Source organism: Podarcis tiliguerta (assembly GCF_965153285.1).
Source record: "Podarcis tiliguerta genome assembly, chromosome: Z".
Lineage (NCBI taxonomy): Eukaryota > Metazoa > Chordata > Lepidosauria > Squamata > Lacertidae > Podarcis > Podarcis tiliguerta.
In genome coordinates, this window is record NC_139553.1 from 26,065,108 (window position 1) to 26,088,109 (window position 23,002).

The 23,002-nt window shown below is 44.4% G+C and overlaps 2 protein-coding genes across 2 annotated transcripts in view; one reads left to right on the forward strand and one right to left on the reverse strand.

Annotated features, from left to right (window-relative positions):
* Positions 1–8,112, reverse strand: part of LOC310669454 (synaptotagmin-like protein 2) — a 57,778-nt gene extending 49,666 nt beyond the window's left edge. Inside the window, exon 1 of the mRNA XM_083423499.1 lies at positions 7,752–8,112. The gene's annotated coding sequence lies outside the window, so the exon portion shown is untranslated. The remainder of the gene's footprint in view (positions 1–7,751) is intronic.
* Positions 8,113–15,919: 7,807 nt separating this feature from the next.
* The window catches only part of SMARCA1 (SNF2 related chromatin remodeling ATPase 1), a 45,658-nt gene continuing 38,575 nt past the window's right edge, over positions 15,920–23,002 (forward strand). The window contains exons 1-2 of the mRNA XM_083423488.1: positions 15,920–16,325; positions 18,784–18,870. Of these exons, the coding sequence (XP_083279614.1) occupies positions 16,155–16,325; positions 18,784–18,870 (258 nt within the window). The 5' untranslated portion in view covers positions 15,920–16,154. The remainder of the gene's footprint in view (positions 16,326–18,783; positions 18,871–23,002) is intronic.

Below are 23,002 nucleotides of genomic sequence, written 5' to 3' on the forward strand. Positions count from 1 at the left end.
TATTAGAGATACAGTACACCCTGCCAATTACCCTCAGAGATCTACAATTTGGATTAACAAACAGTCCTCCCTCCCTCTAGGAATTTGGATCTCTGTGAGGGGAATATGAGGTCTCCTAACAGCTTTCAACATCCTTAAACTACAGCCCCATTACTCTTAAAGTGGTACAATAGTGATTTAAATATAAGGTGGAAGTGTGGCCTATTCGCACAGAACAGGCATCTTTCTTCAGTCCTTCGGCTCCAGTGAATAGGCAGCAGGGGGGTGGGGGCCACAGAAAATGGGATGGCAAGGGAGGGACCCAGCAAGTACTGCTCCTCCTTCCTCTTCACATGATTCTAATTGCCAGAGGAGGAAATTAGTGGAAGGGGGTTATGTCAATGTACTTAAAAAATAGTAGCTGGTAGCTCCTGAGTTTCATACTCTCCCTCATTAATTTCTCTCCACTTCTGAGATGTGAAGGGGTACAGGTTAACTCTGCTTTAGCATCACCCACTCCCCATATTGAAGCAAAAGTTCTGAGCAGAGGTTTAAAAAACTTCTAATTTAATCTATTGCATCCTACCCAAGACAGGCCAAATTGTGAAAAACCAGTCGTGCACATCATCTCCAACCAAAGGTGAAAACGTCCATTATTGGCCAAAGTGAATGAGGTGTGCTTCAAACACCTTAAAACTCCAGCTCAGTGTAGAAGGAATTGCTGAGCTGGCACACACTCACTGGAAAACAAAGAGAGCTGTGTGGTTTATCACAAAACAGCAGCTCTCCCCATTCCACCTGTGTTTTTTCACCCCGAGGGTCAAGGCCTGACTCTGTCAATATCAAGAAATAATCTCACCCTTCAGAAATGCTCCCCTGAAAGCTTTTATTGTTTCAGTTATCCAGCTTCAAGGTGGAAGCAATGCAAAAGAAGAAGAAGCAATTTGTTACTTCCAAGCTGTCAAGACTTCTTATTAGGTTACAACAGGTGGGACCTGCAATAAAATGTTCCAGCACATCCCCTCTTGTTTAATGGACGAAAGGTGGAAGGAGAGGGGTGCAGATGTGAAATGTTGATCACTTGGACTTTAGTGACCGGAATGTAGCCTACGCTAGAAATTAAGAACTACATCCATTCCTCTGTCTACTTTTGCCCCCTGCCTCATCCAACACCAGCATGTGACAAACACACTCCTCTGAAGGTTCCTCACAAGGGACTTCATTCCTACACCATTTGCATGGATACAAAACGCTACTCAGAACCCATAATGACAATGGAACATTAAGAGACTTAACTGGTGTAGTTTAAATATTTGGAAATAGTGTTGATTTTATAGGTGTAGCATGTTTAACCAGCCTAGGCCACCGGATGTAGCCTCTTCACTTTCCATATTGTTAGATGGAACAATGAGACACTGAACAGATCTCCAAGCTGTTGTCCTATGCAACACTGGAAACTGGAAAGTTCTATTGCTCGTGCCTCCTTTTTGCATACAAAACATACATTGGCTGGAATATGCAAATGATCTCCCTCAGTGGTTGAGTTACTGGAGATTAGAGAAGCCCTAGGTGCCTATGGGTAAGTTCCCGTCACCTGTGACCAGATGACCAGCTCCTGGGAGCACCCACTGGAGTAGCGCACCTGTAATGTGTGTAAATCTGATGTAGATTTTCAATTTCGTTGTTCTGTATGGGACAATGACAATAAAGATTATTGTATCGTAAAGGTGCATGTCCTGCAACTGGAAGTGGCTGAACAGGCATGTATGTAACATCGCTAGCTCCACCTCTGAGCCACTCAGTGCTTCCACCTCACAGGTTCAAAGGAGCTGACCTTTGGCAAGCAAAAGAGAACAAGCTGCAACTGTAACTAGTGCTAAAAGTTATGGTTTGCATAGCATTAATCAAAGCCTTAAAAGGTTGCACAGGTGTAACAATCTGCAGTTGCTCAAGGTGAACAATCTGAAACAAGCCAGTTTATCCAACTGCACCAGCCGCACATCAGTCAGCATAATAGTGGTGCTTTCCAAATGGCAGCTTCCGTAAACTGTTGCCCCAATCTGTATCATCTCAACATGCTCCTTGAAAGACAAATGGCTCCATTTGGCATCACCTCCAAACATTTATCTGATTTCTCCGTTCAAGGGGACCTGTACTTTACTCCCCAAGGTGTATTTACAGCAAGCTGACAATGGTCAGAATGGGCTTTTATTCACTCGTGTGACTTTATTGGAAGGTTACTCAAGATAATTTGCTGCTCGTTTGGTTGTGCTACAATCTTTCTGAGTTGCAGATAACACTATTGATTTATAGTGCAATCAAAAGTGAGGCAGCGACACAATGAGCACATTGTCCTTGCCAGGTGGAGAAAATTCATTATGTGCATGGAGAATACATTTTCTCAAGAAGAAAATCATGAAATGAGCCCTGTAATGAACAACAGGAAAGTGAGAGAGGCTGGGGCTTAAACGGCACCTCGTTCAGATAAAGACATCAACCAGAGCTTGGGATAGCACAGTCAGTACAGGACGAGACACATAGTCTCATGGTCGTGGGTTTGAAGCCCACATTGAGCAAAGGATTCCTGCATTGCAGAGGGTTGGACTAGATGACTCTCATGCTACCTTCCAACTCTACAATTCTACAATCCTACGAAAGCCTACTTTGTGCACACTTTGACTGATGCATTGCAATTACTGAGCTGGGAGGGAGGACTAAACCAGGGATGGGGAGTGTGTGACTCTCCAGACCTTGCCGAGCTCTCAACATCCATCACAAAGTGCTCACTAGCCAAGCTGGTGGGGCTGATGGGAGTTGGAGCGCAACAACATCTGGAAGGCCACAGGTGCTCCATCTTATCATAGCCCTCCAAGCATACTGAAAAATCTTGGGAGCAGGGCTGTTAGCCTCCCGCAACTTTGGAATCTTCTATTTGGACTGTGACGCTCCACTTTCATCGAAGGAGCAAGGAAGGCAGAATCAAACAAACCTCACTGCAGAATCTTAACTCCTTTGACAACAAGAAGTACTTATGCCTGAATGCAGTGGTGGCTGATGGACTGATGGACTGCAAGACAGGACAGAGGGCAGGGCAGCTAAAAGCTAGGGGTAGGCAGAGCACACTTGACCCCCACACAGAATTTAAGTAGTCGTGATTAAGAGAGAAAGCAAGGTTAGAGGCTGGGAAGGAGAAGAAAAAGAGGTTATGTATGAAAAAAAGAAATGCACAAGAGGTTGGGCGGCAGGGAGAAGGAGAGTTAAGAGCAGCAAACTCAAACAAACTCACATCCATATGAGGGCAGCACCTTTATAAGGCCAATGAAAATTGGCCAAAATATGTCACAAAATAGCTTGCAAGCTTTTGCGTTTCCCACAATCCTTCATCAGATTAGACTGTAAACAAAGGTAGGAGTTCTGGAGAACTTGCAAGCTTGCACATTGTTTTATAGCATTTTGACTGGCCTAATAAAAGTATCACCCTAACATGGTTTGTTTGTTTGTTTCCTGTTTCTTATGAGCCAACACAGCTATCTTTACTTTTCCATATAACTTGGGAAAAAACCCATAGCAGCATATATAGAGTTCATGTGCAGTCTCCCATCCAGATCTTGACCAGACCAGGTGCCTTCAGACCAAGTCCACCCTCCTCCTTTTATCATTAGGCACGAAGCCTTCTCTTGCCTCCCTGTCTCAGAATAGATTTGAGAGGAAGCGCTTAGGAATGCATTCCGCGAGCAAAGCTTTTCATTCAGGAATGCCCTTTCTGAATGGAAGCTTTGCTGCTTGGTTTGTTCTGGTATTTCCCATCACATATCTATCCCAAAGGCACGATAACTATGTTCGTACTCCCCCAGCTATTTCAACATCAGATTTCAGGAAGAAGAGACATAACTGTGTATTTCAGATGGAAACTCCCACCCTGAACATTTCTTTGCTCCAGCTGTGGTTTTGATGAGAAAGATTTTCAAGTAAGCACACTTAGGAAGACTAGAGATGTATTTTAATTTTCAGGTTCATGGTTCTGTTGTAATTTGTAACAGGTGAAAGCCCAAGTCATTTTGCTGCCTGAGACAGATTAGCAAGTGCTACCCAAAGTCAAGGGGAATGGTACATAAGAACATAGCCTTATGCTTAGTCAGAACATGGGTCCTACCAATCCTACCTGGAATCTGGAACCACCTGCATTGATGGATGGATGGATGGATTATCCCACCTTTCCTCCACGAAGCTCCAGAGAGCATACATGGTTTCCCTCCCTATCCCTATTTTATCATTACAACAACATGAACAACTCCTGCAAGGGAGGTTAGGCTAACACAGAGTTCAAACTGAGCTCAAATAGGCTTACAACATAAAAAAATGCGTAACTGCAACATAACAAAAGTAGTCATAAACAATAAATAAAACATCAACAAATACACAACCAAACTGAACAATTTCCACATAAATCACAACATCTAAAATTAAGATATAACAACATCAACAACAAAACAGAAACCCCAACAAAAACACTCCAACCCCATTTTATGCTGGGAAATGTGTACTTGGAAGGACATTTCATGTGATCACTCCTATGATCAGTGTGTCTCTCTGTGTGTACATAATATTTGTTTGTATTTATTATCTATGTTTCCTTCAGACCTTTGAGTATAAGATGACCCATACATTACATCATTATAATAATTTGAAAGTTTTATTTTGGAAATAAAATCCAAAATCTTTTTATTATGTTCAATCAAAATAATCACAAAATAGTGTACAATCTTTTCACTCCACCAGAACTCCTATTTGAAGTGAAAGTTAAACAAGGAGGGTAGAGGGGGCAGGAAGGATAAGAAGGTGATTTGCCACTGAAACCAAAATGTTTGCCTTGGTCAATGTTTCAATTCTGTTGCATAGTCGTAGAAGGGGCACAGCTACAGAGGCATAATTATGGGGATTAACCTGGTGTCATGCTCCTTATCCAAATTTCCCCCTACCCCTTACAGCTGCAGTAATAAAAGGTAAAGGGACCCCTGACCATTAGGTCCAGTCATGACTGACTCTGGGGTTGCAGTGCTCATCTCGCTTTACTGGCTGAGGGAGCCGGCGTACAGCTTCTGGGTCATGTGGCCAGCATGACTAAGCCACTTCTGGCGAACCAGAGCAGTGCACAGGAACGCCGTTTACCTTCCTGCCGGAGCAATACCTATTTATCTACTTGCACTCTGACATGCTTTCGAACTGCTAGGTTGGCAGGAGCAGGGACCGAACAACGGGAGCTCACCCCGTCACAGGGATTCGAACTGCCGACCTTCTGATCGGCAAGTCCTAGGCTCTGTGGTTTAACCCACAGCGCCACCCATGTCCCTAGCTGCAGTAATACTTATTCATTTATTCTCTACTCTTACGTTCACATCCCATCTTTTCTCTACACTTCTCTCTCTCTCTCCTTGTTATCCTCGTAACAACCCTGTGAGGTAGGTTAGGATGAGAGGCAGCGACTGGCCTAAAGTTACCCAGTGGACCTAAAGTTACCCACTGGCCTAAAGTTACCCAGCGCTCGCTTCGGCAACACATATACTAAAGTTACCCAGTGGGCTTCACTGGCTGAGTGGGGATTTGAACCCTGGTCTCCTGGCTCCTACTCCAGCACTCTAACCACTACAGCACACTGGCTTGGTTCTGCATCCCTGCTGATTTGGCTGCGAGAACTAGTCCAATCACAGCTCCCCCACCAGTAACCTGTACATGTATGGTGGAAGCTCAGGCCAAAGGAGCCCATCTGGTCTAGCATCCCGTTTTCACAGAGACCAATCAGATGCCTCTGGGAAGTCCACAAGTGGGACCTGAGTGCCACAGTGTTCTCACCACTTGTGATTTCCCAGCAACTAGTATTCAAAGGCATAATGCCTCCCTGGTATTAAACTAAGGTTTAAGAGCAGCTTAAGACGGTGATTTTCATCAGGACCGTGACTGCAAGGGATAGTGTTAAACATTGCTCCCTGTGCTTCTAAGTCCTACTCCTGGTCACTTCCTATTCCACAGCTATTCTTTAACTTCTAAAAAATTAGACCCGTTAATTGTAGTCACACATGTAACGTCACAAGGGCTACTTTAGTCTTTGCACATTTGCAATCAAGTGCCTGTCACATGCATAAGCAGTTGGATCATTCGAGGTATAGGCTTAAGAGCATATTAAGTCATATTTCTCTTGAGCAAACAAACCTGCAATGTATGATGACTGCATACACCTGGCATTGCCCACATGACAATCACGTATTTGTCCCAAACCCAGAGTGGCAAGTCAGAAAGGAGGAGGATGTGTGAAGCAATCAAAGAAAGATAGGTCACACCTGAGCACTACTAAAAGAAAGAAAATGCATCACCACCTGCCTCCCAAAAGGATAACGATCTGCATGAAGAGCTAAGAGAATATTTGTAACTAAGAACTAATGCCTGGGGTTTTCTTTTTCCTCCTCCCTCCCACTCCCTTTCCCTTTTCTTCTGTGTCTTTCAAACTGTAAGTTTGAGTGGGACTTTCTTATTACTGTATTCTTAAGAATAAGTTGCTCTGGGAGCCCCCGCTTTTTTGCTGAAGGGGGATAAAAATGCTGTTCATATGCCAATTTTTTAATACATGCAAATTTTGAAGTAATAATACTAGTCATTTGAACACCCAAGATCTCACCATTCTGGGGATGGCTGTGACCATATGATCTGTGTACCTGTTTTATCTGCTGCCCAGGTGATCCCTGGTGATGGGCAACTTCAAGACTCTCCTTTTTAGAGGTTCTTTTTAAGGGAGAGGGGTGCTTCCAAGCAAGTGTGTATTGTGGGATGGGTGCTCGTCCTCATGCATACATTTTTTTTTTTTGCAACAACTAAACAAAGTCATTGGGGTGAAAATGATAGACTGTATTGCACCCCGCTCCCACCCACCCCTTTAATCCAAATTTACATTTTCTGGGAAATTTTTGATAAGACTTGTTGCTAACAAGCCATTTTCAATAGCTGAATGAAACTTCACAATATGCACACTTTCAAGACTGCTTGAAAATAACAACATTTATATATACCTGAAAATTCAGGTTGCCTAATTATAGCTGACCAGGTGCCTATTGCACAACAAACCCAGTCCACCGCGAAAATTAAAATAAATACATCACTGTTTGCATTAAAGAAAACGATGCGGAAACGATGTTGTATAAGAACTGCTTTAGGCAACATGGTCTAGCCCCCGCAGCAGACAAACCAGGATGAAAATGTGCAATAAATAAACGGAACGCATTGAGAAAACGGGGAGGAAGTCCGCTTGAACTTTAAAACCGGGTCTGGACCCGGCTGCCCTTCAAACACAGGACTGTCTCTGTAAAGTGGGGCACATGGTCCCGAATGGAAGAAAACGAGAGCCAATAGAACGGTGAAGAGTGTTGCGACTATGACTTTGGAGGAGGGAAACCAGAGTTCGAATCCCTCACTCAGCCATAAAGCCTGCTGCGTGACCTCGAGCCACTCACTGCCTCTCTCAGCCTAACCTACCTCACAGGGTTGCTGCGAGGATAAAATGAGAAGGAGCAGAACCAGGCGCAGCAGTTCGCGCTCATTGGAGGAGGAGGTGGGCTATAAATGCAATAAACAAGAGAAAGAAGTGGGGGCGGGGAGACTAGGACAGAAGCAAGCTGGCAAATGCACCCCTGCTGGGCAAGGCGAGCTGGCTAGAAAGTTACTCGGCAAGTTTCGCCCGTGCCAGGCTGAACTAAGCTGGGCGCTCCCTTTCGCTGCTCCCTTACCTGGGCAGCTGCTGCTGCTACCGTCGCCGGCCAGACCTTCCCGATGCCGGGGAGGCAGCAGCTCGGTGGGTTGAATCAGCAGCAGGAGCGGGCGCGCGCTCCCAAGTGCGCAAGAACACCCCTGGCGCTTGCCGCCGGCGACCAGCCTTCTTGGCAAAAGCGCAGCCGACTCTGCGCCTCTCGCCCTCTGCGCTTCTCCGCTCCTCCTCCTCCCAACACAGCCAGACCTAGCAGCCCGGCTGCAGAGGCGTGAAAACCCGGCCTGGATTCCAGCATCCAGACCTTTGGCCAGAACTCTATGCCTCTTTGTGTGTGCGCGTCTCGCGCGCCTAAGGAGCAAGCAACAGGCGGAAAAACCTGGGCTGGGCGCAGGGGACAGCACGAGCGACACTCCCGCTAAGGTGGGCTGGGCTGGCCGGTCTGTGCAAACAAACATTGCAACACTGAAGGCAAAGGAAAAAGCCCCGCTTCCATCTTTGGCTGTCTGGAGAATGGGCAGCGTTGCACAGACTAAAGTGGAAGTCGAGGATAAATAACTAAAGGGATAGTGGTGGGGGGAAAGGTGGTGGTGCCCCCTCCCCACCCACCCTTGTCGGTATGGATCACTTGTGAGGCTTGGGTTGCAATGTTTTCAGTTTGCTGAATCATAGAATTGTAGAGTTGGAAAGGATCCTGAGGGTCATGTAGTCCAACCCCTTGCAGTGCAGGAAACTCAACTAAAGCATCTGTGACAGATGGTCACTCTGCTTAAAAACTTTCCTGAGGCAGGCCATTCTACTGTCAAACAGCTCTTACTGTCAAAAAGTTCCTCCTAATGTTTAACTGGAATCTCATTTCCTTTAAGGGACGTGGGTGGCGCTGTGGGTTAAACCACAGAGCCTAGGACTTGCCTGTCGGTAGTTCAAATCCCCAGGACAGGGTGAGGTCCCGTTGCTCGGTCCCAGCTCCTGCCAACCTAGCTGTTCAAAAGCACGTCAAAGTGCAAGTAGATAAATAGGTACCGCTCCGGTGGGAAGGTAAACGGCATTTCTGTGTGCTGCTCTGGTTCGCCAGAAGTGGCTTAAGTTATGCTGGCCACATGACCCGGAAGCTGTACACCGGCTCCCTCGGCTGTAAAGCGAGATGAGCACCACAACCCCAGAGTCGGTCATGACTGGACCTAATGGTCAGGGGTCCCTTTATCTTTACCTTTCCTTTAACTTTAAGCCATTGGTTCGAGTCCTACCCCCCAGAGCTGGAGAAAATAAGCCTGCTCCATCTTCCACGTGACAGCCCTGTAGATATTTGAAGATGACTACCGCATATCCGGTCAGTTTCCTCTTTTTCAGGCTAAACACACCAAACTGCCTCCTAAGGCTTGGTTTCCAGACCCTCAATCATCTTGGTTTCCCTTCTCTCCACACATTCCAGCTTGTCAATATCCTTCTTAAACTGTGGTGCCCAGAACTGGATGCAGTACTCCAGGTGATATCATAGTGATTTGTATTTTTGTTTGCTATTTTATTATATTATTAGTTTCATAAAATTTATATACTGCTTGGGGGTGGGAGCTCAGCTTCATAGTTATGCTTCGTGGAGGGAGTTTCACTATCCCACTATTGCTTAAGGAAGGGAGATAACTGTTTTCCCCAAATAAGTGGGGGACATCCCTCCCCCACTCTTTTCAAGACACTTCTATTTTTTCTTGTTCCCTCACTTTATTTTGCATTTCCTCAATTTCCTTCTCTTTCCTTCTTTGCCATTTTTCCTACCTTCTTATTTCTACCTGTTAATTCTTATTTTCTCTTCCCTCTTTCATGTTTTTTCTTTTGATTACAAATAGAATGTGGTGGGTGGGCAGTGTGCTGTCTGGTCCGACCCTCCCCCGCCAGGACACCAGGAGTGCAGTTAGGTGATTTCGACCGTTCTAGCTTCAACATCTCTCTTCATTTCTGTATTGTTTCGTGGTCTCTTACAGTATAAAGGTAAAGGCAAAGGTACCCCTGACCATTAGGTCCAGTCACAGACCACTTTGGGGTTGTGCGCTCATCTCACTCCATAGACCGAGGGAGCCGGCGTTTGTCTGCAGACAGCTGCCGGGTCATGTGGCCAGCATGACAAAGCTGCTTCTGGCGAACCAGAGCAGTGCACGTAAACACCGTTTACCTTCCCGCGGGAGTGGTATCTATTTATCTACTTGCACTTTGACGGGCTTTCGAACTGCTAGGTGGGCAGGAGCTGGGACCGAGCAACAGGCACTCACCTCATCGCAGGGATTAGAACCGCCGACCTTCCGATCAGGAAACCCTAGGCTCTGTGGTTTAGACCACAGCACCCTCTTACAGTATATTGATGATTAAATATTACATTACATTACAGGCTCAAGCCCTCTACTGTATATATGTCAGATATCCTGCTTGAGTTCTATGCGGGCAACAGCAATACAGTGGTACCTCGGGTTACATACGCTTCAGGTTACACACTCCGCTAGCCCAGAAATAGTACCTTGGGTTAAGAACTTTGATTCAGGATGAGAACAGAAATCATGCAGCGGTGGTGCAGCGGCAGCAGGAGGCCCCATTAGCTAAAGTGGTGCTTCAGGTTAAGAACAGTTTCAGGTTAAGAACAGACCTCCAGAACGAATTAAGTTCTTAATCCGAGGTACTACTGTATTAAAGAGGAGAAAGCTGACAGGCAGTGATGCCACCCCCAGGACTGGTTGCAAGTAAATAAGGAGGTAGGCAGGTGAGGGCTGGCTAAGAGCAGACTGAAGTTGGTGGGGCAGTGCCCCATTTGTCCTAATGGAGCAGCTTGCATGTAGGATATGTTTCACTGAAAGGCAAAAATGCCATGTTTTACTACTGTTTAAAAACCCCATGCTCGTGTTAAGTAGGGGTCTAGTGCTCTCTAGTGGTAGGAAGGAAGCATCACTACTATTACTAACTTCTGAGCTGTCTTTCAAGAGTGGGTAACATTTGGGCTTGTCAGTGAGATTTACATACTTTGTTTCCCCCTGAAATGCTGACACCCCCAAAGTGAAGCCAGGTGGAAAATACTGACTCAGGAAGGGGGACATAATTTTTTTGGAACAAGCTGTCTCTTGAGTGCATGCTTAGCCCAGCAGTTCATTTTCAGTGCCCAAACTGAAACTCTCTCTCGCACTCCTTTCAACCACATATCTTTTACTGTTTCCCCTAAACTTTTTTTTTTAATCTCAGCGGCCTAATTTAGCATGTGAGGGCAGGAGGAAGAAGAGGACAATTGTTGTCAGTGTTGGAAAACCACTGGGAGGTGGAAAGACGCACAATTTTCAAGGAGATACAGGTGAAACTCAGAAAATTAGAATATCGTGGAAAAGTTCATTTATTTCAGTAATTCAACTTAAAAGGTGAAACTAATATATGAGATAAACTCATGACATACAAAGTGAGATATGTCAAGCCTTTATTTGTTATAATTGTGATGATTATGGGGTACAGCTGATGAAAACCCCAAATTAACAATCTCAGAAAATTAGAATATTGTGAAAAGGTGCAGTAGCTATTCAATCCATAACACCTGCAATGGGTTCAGTAGGAAGCACAATCATGGGGGAGGCTGCTGACCTGACAGTTGTGCAGAAAGCCATCATTGAGACCCTCCATAAGGAGGGAAAGCCTCATACGGTAATTGCAGAAGAAGTTGGATGTTCCCAAAGTGCTGTATCGAAGCACATTAATGGAAAGTTATGCGGAAGGGGAAAGTGTGGAAGAAAAAGGTGCACAAACAGCAGGGAGCCTGGAGAGGATTGTCAGGAAAAGACCATTCAGATGTGAATGTGAAACTTTAGCTAATGGGGCCTCCTGCTGCCGCTGCACCACCACTGCATGATTTCTGTTCTCATCCTGAAGCAAAGTTCTTAACAGCCTGGAGAGGATTGTCAGGAAAAGACCATTCAGATGTGTTGGGGACTTTCACAAGAAGTGGACTGAGGCTGGAGTTAGTGCATCAAGAGCCACCACACACAGACGGAACATGGGGATGGGCTTCAAATGTTGTATTCCTCTTGTCAAGCCGCTCCTGAACAAGAAACAACGTCGGAAGCATCTTGCCTGGGCTAAAGAAAAAAAAGAACTGGTTTGTTGCTCAGTGGTCCCAAGTCCTCTTTTCTGATGAGAGCAGCTTTTGCATCTCATTAGGAAGAATGGGGAGGCACACACTGCCAAATGCTTGAAGTCCAGTGTGAAGTGCTGATTTGGGGAGCCATGCCATCAGCTGGTGTTGGTCCACTGTGCTTCATTAAGTCCAGGGTCAACGCAGCCGTCTACCAGGATATTTTGGAGCACTTCATGCTTCCTTCTGCAGACGAGCTTTATGGGGATGCTGACTTCATTTTCCAGCAGGACTTGGCATCTGCCCACACTGCCAAAAATACCAAAACCTGGTTCAATGCCCATGGGATTACTGTGCTTGATTATCCAGCAAACTCGCCTGACCTGAACCCCATAGAGAATCTATGGGGCATTTCCAAGAGAAAGATGAGAGACATGAGACCGAACAATGCAGAAGAGCTAAAGGCTGCTATTGAAGCATCCTGGTCTTCCATAACACCCCAGCAGTGTCACAGGCTGATCGCATCCATGCCATGCCGCATTGAGGCAGTAATTGATGCAAAAGGGGCCCAAACCAAGTACTGAGTACATATGCATGCTTCTGCTACTCAGAGGTCTAATACTGCTCTATTTGCAATCCTTGTTTTGCTGATTTCATTTAATACAGTGGTACCTCGCAAGACAAATGCCTCGGAAGATGAAAGAGTTTTTCGTTTTCTGAGTTGCTTCGCAAGACGGATTTCCCTATGGGCTTGCTTCGCAAGACGAAACGTCTTGCGCCTTTTTTTAAAACCGCCAATGCATTCCAATGGGAAACCGTCAATACACAGTGGTGCTTCGCAAGACGAAAAAACTCGCATAACGAAAAAACTCGCAGAACGAATTAATTTCGTCTTGCGAGGCACTACTGTATTCTAATTTTCTGAAACTGTTAATTTGGGGTTTTCATCAGCTGTACGCCATAATATCACAACTATAACAAATAAAGGCTTGACATATCTCGCTTTGTATGTCATGAGTCTATCTCATATATTAGTTTCACCTTTTAAGTTGAATTACTGAAATAAATGAAATTTCCACGATATTCTAATTTTCCGAGTTTCACCTGTATACCAGTACATCCTAATCTAGAATGCTGATTAGAATGTTGGTCTGCGAGACCAGGGTTCAGGTTTCAGCTCAGCCATGAAGCTCCCTGAGTGAGTTTGGATCAATTGCTGTCTCTCAGCCTAACCTGCATCACAAGGGTTGTGGTGAGGAAACAATTGGGGGAGGGGAAGAGCCTCCTCAGAGGAAAGGTGGGATGTAAATATAATAATAATAATACAGTACTGTAAATACCTTCAGCCCACCATTATTTTATGAGGCCAAATACATTATTTAGGAGATGTTATGATAGGATAGGGACGCGGGTGGCGCTGTGGGTTAAACCACAGAGCCTAGGACTTGCCGATCAGAAGGTTGGTGGTTCGAATCCCCGCGATGGGGTGAGCTCCCGTTGCTCGGTCCCTGCTCCTGCCAACCTAGCAGTTCGAAAGCACGTCAAAGTGCAAGCAGATAAATAGGTACCGCTCTGGCGGGAAGGTAAACGGCGTTTCCGTGCGCTGCTCTGGTTCGCCAGAAGCGGCTTAGTCAGGCTGGCCACATGACCCGGAAGCTGTATGCCGGCTCCCTTGGCCAATAAAGCAAGATGAGCGCCGCAACCCCAGAATCGGTCACTACTGGACCTCATGGTCAGGGATCCCTTTACCTTTACCTTTATGGTAGGTGTTATGTACTGAGTTGAATAGGATCCAAACTGCAGCAGTCTGATTGGTTCTAGAACAATAGGATCCAAAATGCAGCAGTCTGATTGGTCCTAAAACAATAGGATTCAGAATGCAGCAGTCTGATTGGTCCTAGAACAATGCAGCAGTATGATTGGTTGGCAGGAACCACCCAATCATGCTCCAGATATAAGTGAATCCACAACCTGATTGGCTTACAGTAGAATTCCAGAATTAGCCAATCATGTGCAGCCCATTGTGTAAATAATGTATATAAAGCAGATACTTTGAGGGGACATTCACTCATTCCTCCTCACCACTATGAGCTGAATAAAGAGCATGAAATCACTTTGCGACTCTGAGTATATTTCAATAGGATATCCTACATATTTACTTTTACAGTATTTGAAAGCATGCCCCTCCTTTCCTCAGCTGGATCAGGGCATGGAAGTTAATAATGTTTGACTCTTTCTCTTGCACCATTTTCTTGATCTAAATCACTAATGACAGCTCCCTTCTGAGGGCAGGCATGACTGGGGCGCCATCAAAAGGAAGGTTTTTAAATGTTAATGTATGTTATACACTGCCAACAGAGCTTTCTCAGAGGACAGGGACAAAACTAGAATTATCTAGCTATGTCTATCATTTCGTCTGACTCTGTCTATTGTTCAAGCTTCTCAGCCCTCGGTCCTACCAGTCCTAATGGACTAAGCAGCTGGGTGAGAAATCAAGGCACCAGTCCTAAACTTTTACCTAGTAGTAAGACCCATTTACTTTTGGGGAGATGTGTACAGGATCACAAAATAAATTGCATTAGTACTTGACCATGTTGAAACCTACACATTAAATTTGCTTTAAAAATTCAGACAAGTAACAATTTTTTAAAAAATCGATATGTTTGGAGTATTGAACTTTCCGCCTGCATACATCAATAGATATGACACATGCTTTATAGTTGAATACTGTGAAGAAGGGTGGTATAGAAATTTAATTTTTTAAAAAGTTTGTAATGGCAGTTCAAGCTACGCGCTCCTCTTCATTATTTTCCTATATCTATGGGTTCACCTCGGAAGCGGCAAGGCTTACAGTATCTTGTTTAAGGGCTCAACGTAAGGGAACCAGCCTCGGAAGTCGTCTTTACGCATGTTCAGTTCGGTCCTCCCTCCTTCTCTCCCGGGTGACTCGCGCATGTTCTGTTCTGAGCGCTGGGAAAGAGCGGGGAACTGGGAAGGGGGGGGCGGGGCGAATCATAGCTGTCAACTTTCAGATTTGAAAATAAGGGATCAGCAGCCTCGAAAATAAGGGATAAGCAGCCTCACCTGTCCCAGGGACAGTCTACGGGATATCTAACAATCCGGCATAGCGGCGGGAAACGGCGCTGGAATAAGGGAATTTCCCACAAAAAAAGGGGAAGGTTGACAGCTATGGGGGGAAATACAAATCTTCGCGAGCGTTAGTAATTAATTAATCAGTTTGGTGTTTATGCTAATCGTCAGTATGATAACATCATCATGATAAGTGTCGGAAGTTTAAAACTAAGGGAGGAAAACAGCGAGCATGAGTTAAGACTGTCTGGATAGGGATCGGTATGCATGTAAAGCGATGGTGTGGCAATGGTTTGAAGATTCCTTATTAACTTCCCCCTCCCATGCAACCGTCCACTTTTTAAATTGCTAGTAGGAAAAAACCACAACCACCTCTCAACAGATACCTATTGTTGCTTTAGCACCTAAACGCGCTGTAAATGTATAAAAGATAAAGGCAATTATTAACAGACAAGAGGAACTTCGGAAGCAACACCTTCTGGCTATTAGTATTTATTGTCTTTATAATATACATTACATACATATATGTGCCTTATGAAATCAAAGGACCGGACTGTTCACAAAGAAAAGACAGTTTGTGAAATTCAAATATGGAAATAGGAAGTTTGTGTGTGTGTTTTTGGGGGGGTGGGCGAGGGCTCTGGGTAAGCACTACAAGCATCAACAGCGCATCCCTTGCAGGGCATTGGACCCAGGTGCAATGTCTGCCACCCCGACCCCCGTCAGAAAGCCTGGAAAGCTGCTGCCGACCAGTGTAGACAGTACTGAGCCAGGTGCACCGTTGGTTTGATTTAAGCAGCTTCCCGCGCTCCTTATGAAAAAAACAATACGGGGGGAAAAAAGCGAGGAAGGAACCTAGAACCAAAAATAAAAATGCTCAAGCGGGACTAAATGCTATTAATTAACCGGTATTGACTACTGAAAGCGCGACGATGCCGTTGGAAGCAACCCTTAAAATTCGCCCCTGCAGTTTCCCAAAGGGGGAGGAGCCTCCTGCCTCGCGTCACGTGCTCCTCCGGATCATAACAACCACAACCTTGCCTTCCCATTCCCGCGCGCGCGAAGGCGCCCAGCGTCGTTCTCGCGGTTTCCTGCGATACCCGTCGCTGCCGAGGGAGGGCGGCGGGAGGAAAAGGAGGGGGAGCCAAGGGAGGGGGGCGGGTTTTGAGGGGGTCCCTACCCCGCCCCCCCTCCTGCCCCCACAACTCCTGCTCTACCGACCGGCGGTTGCCGAGACACAAAATGGACGCTGCCGAGGCCGACGTCGTTGTCCCGGTGGCGGCGACAGCACTGACAGCGGCTCCGGCCCCAGCCGCTGCCGCTGCCAGCCCGGGCTGCGAGGAGGTCGAGGAGGAGCCCTCCACCTCGGCCGCTTTCTCTTCCTCCTCACAGGAGCCCGGCGGCCCAGAGGAGGTACGGCGCGGGAAACGGGGAGGAGGACGAGGGCGGCGGCGGCCTCTAGATCGCGCGCCGCAATCACCTCAAACCTCTGCGTATGCTCAGAGGAACACTTTATTTTCATTTTTTAACAACCCCACCCGGAGCACTAAGCTCCGGGGAGCCAGCATACGAAACTGCATCCGTCCTTTTGAGAGACCATCACCCCCCCCACCTTACCCTCGCGCGCCCATTTCTTTATTTTTCGTTTACACCAAGGCTGCAGAACCAGCGGCCCTCCAGTTGCGTCCTCCCCATCAGCCGCCCAGCCAGCATGCCCAAAAAGTGCTCGGAAATGACAGGAGCGGCTGTCCAGCACATCTGGAATGGAGGATCGCTGATCTTCATCAGCATAGCTGTCAACTTTCAGATTTGAAAATAAGGGATCAGTAGCCTCACCTATCCCAGGGACAGTCTATGGGATATCTAACAATCCGGGATAGCAGCGGGAAACGGCACTGGAATAAGGGAATTTCCCACAAAAAAGGGAATGTTGACAGCTATGCCTCACCAGTCATTTTACGCCCATCGCGGTCAGGGACTTGGGAAGGTTTACCATGCTGAATCCTTGCTTGCCTGAGTAATCTGCTGTTTGATACTTAATGTATGGAAGAAACGCCCTCAGGCGAAGTGTATATCTTCCAGACACATGTTTATTCCACTCATGTGGTGTGGGAGGGAGGGAGGGGGTGGCTTTGCGAGGGCTGATGCAAGCCCATCATGTGCGGGTTTTATGTGGCTTCCCAGGGGCACCTGGTTGGCTGCTGTAGGAGGCAGGACTAGAGCAAGGGTGAGGGACTTGTGGTTCTCAGCGTGTGTTAGTTATTGCTTGTTGCATTTCTTTCAAGGAGCTAAAAGCGTTGAATGTATTTCTCTCCCCCTGTTTTATCCTCTCAACAACCCTGTGAGGTAGGATAGTCTGGGAGTGAGGGACTGGCCCAGTGAACTTCATGGCTGAGGCGGGGATTTGAACCCTGGTTTCCCAGATCTTAGTCCAGCAGTGTATATCTGCTATACCATCTTCTTGGCTAATGACAGTGCTGCCTGAGACTGATGGTGTGCAGCAACTTCAGGAGCGTCACAATTTCCCCATCCTTGGTTTAAGATTCCTTGAAGAGCATTGAAAGGTCCTGGGAGCAGGACTGTGAAGCTCAGTTATGGTGGGAGAACCAAGGAGTCCTCCTTGCAAGTTCTTGACCTTCTCTTGCTTATGCCTAAATGCAGTGGTGGCAGCTGCACTGAGGCTGTCCACAGGACAGGTTGAGAGCAGGAGTGGGGAAGCTGTGGTCCTCTAGGTGTGTTGGTACTGAAACTCCCATATTCTCTGGCTATTGGTTATGCTGTCCAGGCTGATGGGAGTGAAATCTGTAGACCATCAGGTTGTTTATGATTTTTGTTAACCATCCAGAGTGTGTTACAGCAATATAAACAAACAATACCACAATCAGTTAAATAAACACACAATCAGAAGAATAACTAACATAACCTAAAAACATAAAAAGCCAGGCAGATTCCATATAGTTAAACATTCTTTAGGAGTTTTCATTAGGTGCAGTTACCATCATTGGCCAGTTGCCCAGGTTCTACCTACTTTCTGTCCACTATGGGCACAGAGACCTGAAAAGAACAGATGATCAGTTTAGTTTGCTGTCCTTGTATATCCACCTAAACTATAACTCATATTTAAGGTATGATTGTTGGCTTATTGTGGTTCAGCAGGAACAAGCAGCAATACTTGAGCATGTTGCAGTTGCTCAAGTTTTGCTCATTCCCAGCCCACCTGTCCATTCCTGCCCACCTGTCAAACTAGAGAGTGATCTAATTTATTTATTTAATTTACTTATATTAAGTAAACAAAGATGAACGTTTTGAAACTGGAAGGTGTGCCTAATATATTTGTAACTAGTATCCATTCATTGCTGTTAATGATCTTATGGAATGGAAAATGTTCCTTGGAAAAAATAAAGCACTGGAATTTTCCCTGCCCCTGTATAAGAGCCTAAAGAGCAACTTCAGGCATATCCAGTGCAATTTTGACTTCCCTTTTTCAACAGCCCACATGTCTCCCCTTGTTATACAACCATGTGTTTTTGAAATTTTCCTCAGTTTTAAAAGCAGTGCACAATATGCCACAGGTATGTGCTGCTGTTTGAAAATCTTAAGTTCAGATGCCCATAGGCACAACTACTTGTATCACTCTTTGAATCTTAAGCAATTTATGTGGTATCTGAGTGCAGGAAACTTTTCACAGTGTGGGTGGTGGAGGTATATGCATTGTTTTGAAAGCACAAACAAGTTCTTCCCCTCATTCCAGAGGTCGTATTTTCTTGATTTTTACAGAGGCAATGGTGGGGGGGGGGGAGGTGAGTTGAATGGGGAATTTGGTCCTCCATTAGACACACAGTAATTGTAGAATTTGTCATTTTGTTTACAGAGAAATGATCCTCCATTTCAACTAAAGCCCCCTCCAAAGGCATCTAAATCTGAAAAAGATGTTGATCCAGAGTATGAAGAAAAGATGGTAAATTTTCTGATATAGCAGTTTATCTGATAATATATTTGTTACGTTTTTGTTGAGCTTTGGTTGTGGTGAAAAGAGAAGTAAAAATATTAGTATACATAATATTAACTGTTCTAAAATAAAACAGATTGTTTTTCTAGACAGTTTTAGGAAGCTTTAAAGTGCATATATGTAAACATTAAAAAATATTATTTATTCATGATACCATCACAAAACAAATGTTTAACAGTCTGAGAGTAACACAAGGTGACATCATTTGAAATTAACCCAGACCGAAATAAAACTACATCATAAATGAACTTAAAATGCTGAATTTCCCTGGCAGATCACAACATGTGCCCTCCCTTTAAAGTTCCACTTTTAAGCAATATTTCAAGTAAAATAAATAAAAATAATACACTTGTATCTGAATAAAATTAGGATAATTTAACTGATGTTTATATATGCCAAAGTGAAAACAGCAAGCTATAACCCATTCAGGGGATCCTTAATACACCAAATCAATCACTAGAACAAGTTTGTGTATGTAGTATGTGCAGCCTGATCCCGTGCATGCTTACGTGGAATTCAGTTTTCCCCTATCTCTGGCTTGCTCCCAAGTAATTGTGTGGTGAAATTTGAGGCATTTGTTTGTATGTTCACATATAGTAAAGCTGAGGTGGAGGAGTCTGCTGTTACCCAAAAGAAGCATAAGACCCATCTTACTTTACTGCTTTCCATAGATTTTAGCAAATTTATCCCTGCCTACCCTATTTGTAGTATTGGACCCGGTCTGTTGGAAAACTGCTTAAAAGTTACAGAGTGCAATAAGGTAAGCCAATAAAAAGGGCAGGTTTTGGTCCACTTTTCTTTGTGCTCCTTTAAAATTAGATCCCTCTACCCCCATTTTATATGTGAACGGAGTAACTTTGTGTTACACATAATTGTCTTACATGTCTTTTAAAATCCAAACAACATCATCTATTCGAGGTTCCGTCATTTGGTGTGAGAAGTTTTTACTACTGCTTAAAAAGTAAAAACATTTTCTCATGTCAGTAGCCTTGAGAGAAATCATTGTTTTGATTCTAAAACTGATGCTCAACAAATCTTCTTTTTAAAATTCTAGTGATCTTTCCTTAGGATGATCATACACAAGAGAAGAGTAGACTACTGTACTACTTTTAAAGACTATGTGGAAGATGCAGTTTGTCAGAAAAGTGAGGAAAGTTGCACTTCTGAAATTCTCTCTTCCACACATTAAAAGTATAGAGTAACATTGTCCTCTGTTAGATTGGGTTACTCTCTGTTGTTCAAACAGTGACTGTATTTGCATAATCAAATATTAGCTTAATAAGATGAGATAGGAACAAGCTTCATGCACAACCAGTTTGCTCATTCCTTTGCATGAGTGAGTAGAGAAGCCAGGAAGCTACAGTTAACAATAGCTTTCTATTATATCAAAATTGGGAAACTATGGTTAATGTCTTCCAAACAAGCCAGAATATGAAGCCATGATTTCAAGTTGGCTTCCAGATTCTGCTTTGTTTGGATGCCATTAACCATAGTTACCATTCCAGCCTGATTACATTACTTTTGGCAGCACTCAGTGGTTTTGTATTTCAAGCAAATCTGTAATTATGTTTGAAATTTATAGTAGCTTTTCACTATTGCTAGAATGTTTCTTGGTAGAGAAAAAGAAGAGATTTTCCCTTGAGAGGGAAAACCCCTAAAGATGAAGATCACTGTTGACAATAAAGTTAAACAATTTGAATAAAATATAACATTTTGAATAAAAGGAGTGTGGTGGAGTCTCCTTCTCCAAGGAGTGTGGTGGAGTCTCCTTCTTTGGAGGTCTTTAAGCAGAGGCTTGACAACCATATGTCAGGAGTGCTCTGATGGTGTTTCCTGCTTGGCAGGGGGTTGGACTCGATGGCCCTTGTGGTCTCTTCCAACTCTATGATTCTATGAAAATAGTATAGTATAAAATATAAAATAGTATAGTACAGTACAGTATAGAACAGAGATAGCCAGTGTGTTACGCTTCAGATTCTGTGTGGACTGCTGCTACCACCATTCTTGATCACTAGCCATGCAGGCTGGTGTGATGAGAATTGGAGGGCACCATGTTGGCTATTGTGGTATAGAAAGACCTAATGCTTAGGATCTGTCGAGCGAAAGTATAGTACAACGTAAGAAAATATCCATATTAGAAACTCTTATTGATATGAATCTTGCTAAATAAGAATTAGCTCTGAAAGTCTACAGATTCCATTGAAGAGGAAACTGAATGATAACCAACATTTAATCATTCACTTGTTTCTATGAAATTCTGTCAAGAATTAACTTCAGCTGCCCAAGTATGATAACATTATAGCAGCCATCCTGCAGTTTCTCAGAGCTGCTAATGGACTTTTCATTAGCCAGTATTCAAAATCTGCCTCAAGAACTCCTGTAAGTAAGGAGACAAACATTAAGACAGTCTTCAAGTTAAAAACAGCTGACACCTGGCTGGTTTCCTGGTTCTTTGAAGGAGTTGTATATTGTTGCTTCCAAGTTTGTAGAAGGATAGTGTGGTTGTAATCTTATGCACATTTACTTGGGAGCATTATTTCTAAGTAGACATGTGTAGGATATTATTGTGTGCCTACTACAGAGTGTATGCTATTTTTGGACTTGAAGAAATTTGTATCTCCCCTTTGCTCATTCTTTAAAACCTTAGCTTCAGCATACTTCCTGAGCAGTGTCTCAAAAAGACAGAAAAGCAAAGGAAGAAGTAACCAGAAAATACAGGAAGCTCTTGCTTATTATTCTAAATAGAGCTCTGCTCAGTTTTAGTCTGTTCTTTTTCAAATCCTGTGTATGTATGTTAAATGTTTTCCCCCACAAAAGGCCTCAAAGCATCAAGAAATTTTATGCTGTGTTATGTTGCCCTCATGTGGTGAAATGTTATGCTAACCTCCTTTTTAGCTTAAATTAAAATAAACTGCTTAGCATTTGTATATACATGCAGGTCCCGCTATCTGAATGTTTGTTGTCAATTTATCCAAATATAAAAAAATATGCCCAAACCCCACTACACGCATGGCTGATTCAGATAGCTGGAGTTTTCCCATATCTTTGTTTATTTGTGCTTTGCTGGTTGACTGCAACTATTTTCAGTTGGAAAACGTAGAGGAAGGTGGGGAGAGAGATCGGCCAGAGAGCAGGAGAAATCAGACAGATCAGTTTTTCCTTTCTCTTTTCATTTGCAGGTTGGCTGTAGCCATTTTAGGAAGAAACCATGGCGGGAGGGGAGAGAAAGATGGATGTCCCAAGGGTGACTGATCCAAGGTCATTCAGTGGGTTTATGGCTGAATGAGGATTTGAGTCGAGATCTTCCCTGTTCTAGTCTGACATTTGTCATAGTCTAGTTTCCAGGCTTTGGGCTCTAGTGGGAGGGACAGAAGCAGCTACAGATAGACTTGTAGAGCTGGATAATGATAAATATTGCTACCATGCTGGAGATGGGAAGCAGAGAAAGTGTGGCTTGTTAGTAGTCACCTAGTGTGTTTGTGACAGAGACAGAATTTGAACTCTGGACTTCTTGGTTCACAGTGTAAGCATGTATACTCCTAAGCATGCTTTTATATATGTTGGCTGGGGCAAGCCAGTCAGATGGGTGGGGTACAAATAAAAAAAAATGTTGTTACTCATCTTAATGGGGCTTATTCTTAGGTAAATGTGTATAGGATTGCAGCTTTATTTTCATAGCCACTACAATTCACCAGCTGTTTCTTACTTAGGCCATCCTTACAAAAGAAGAACTGTGTAGCATATGCCATGAAACCATGGGGCTGTCGCAGTATGTCACTGGTCCAATGCATGTTGCAGGTCACATTCTGGATCTTGTTTTCTCAACTTGGCAGGAAGGGTAATCTGAAGATGGGGGATATTGACATCAGTTGCTTGTCATGGTCAGATCACTTTCCTGTTGAGATCTAGACTTTCAGCACCCTTTCCTCTCTGCAGAGGCAGTGGACCTTTTGGAATGGTCCGCCCTCAGCGGCTAATGAAGCCAGTGGATTTCAAGACAGTTCTGTGGAATATTCTGGCTGATATGAAGGGTGCTTCTGTCTAAGCGCTGGCTGACCTCTGGAACATCTGAATAGATTGG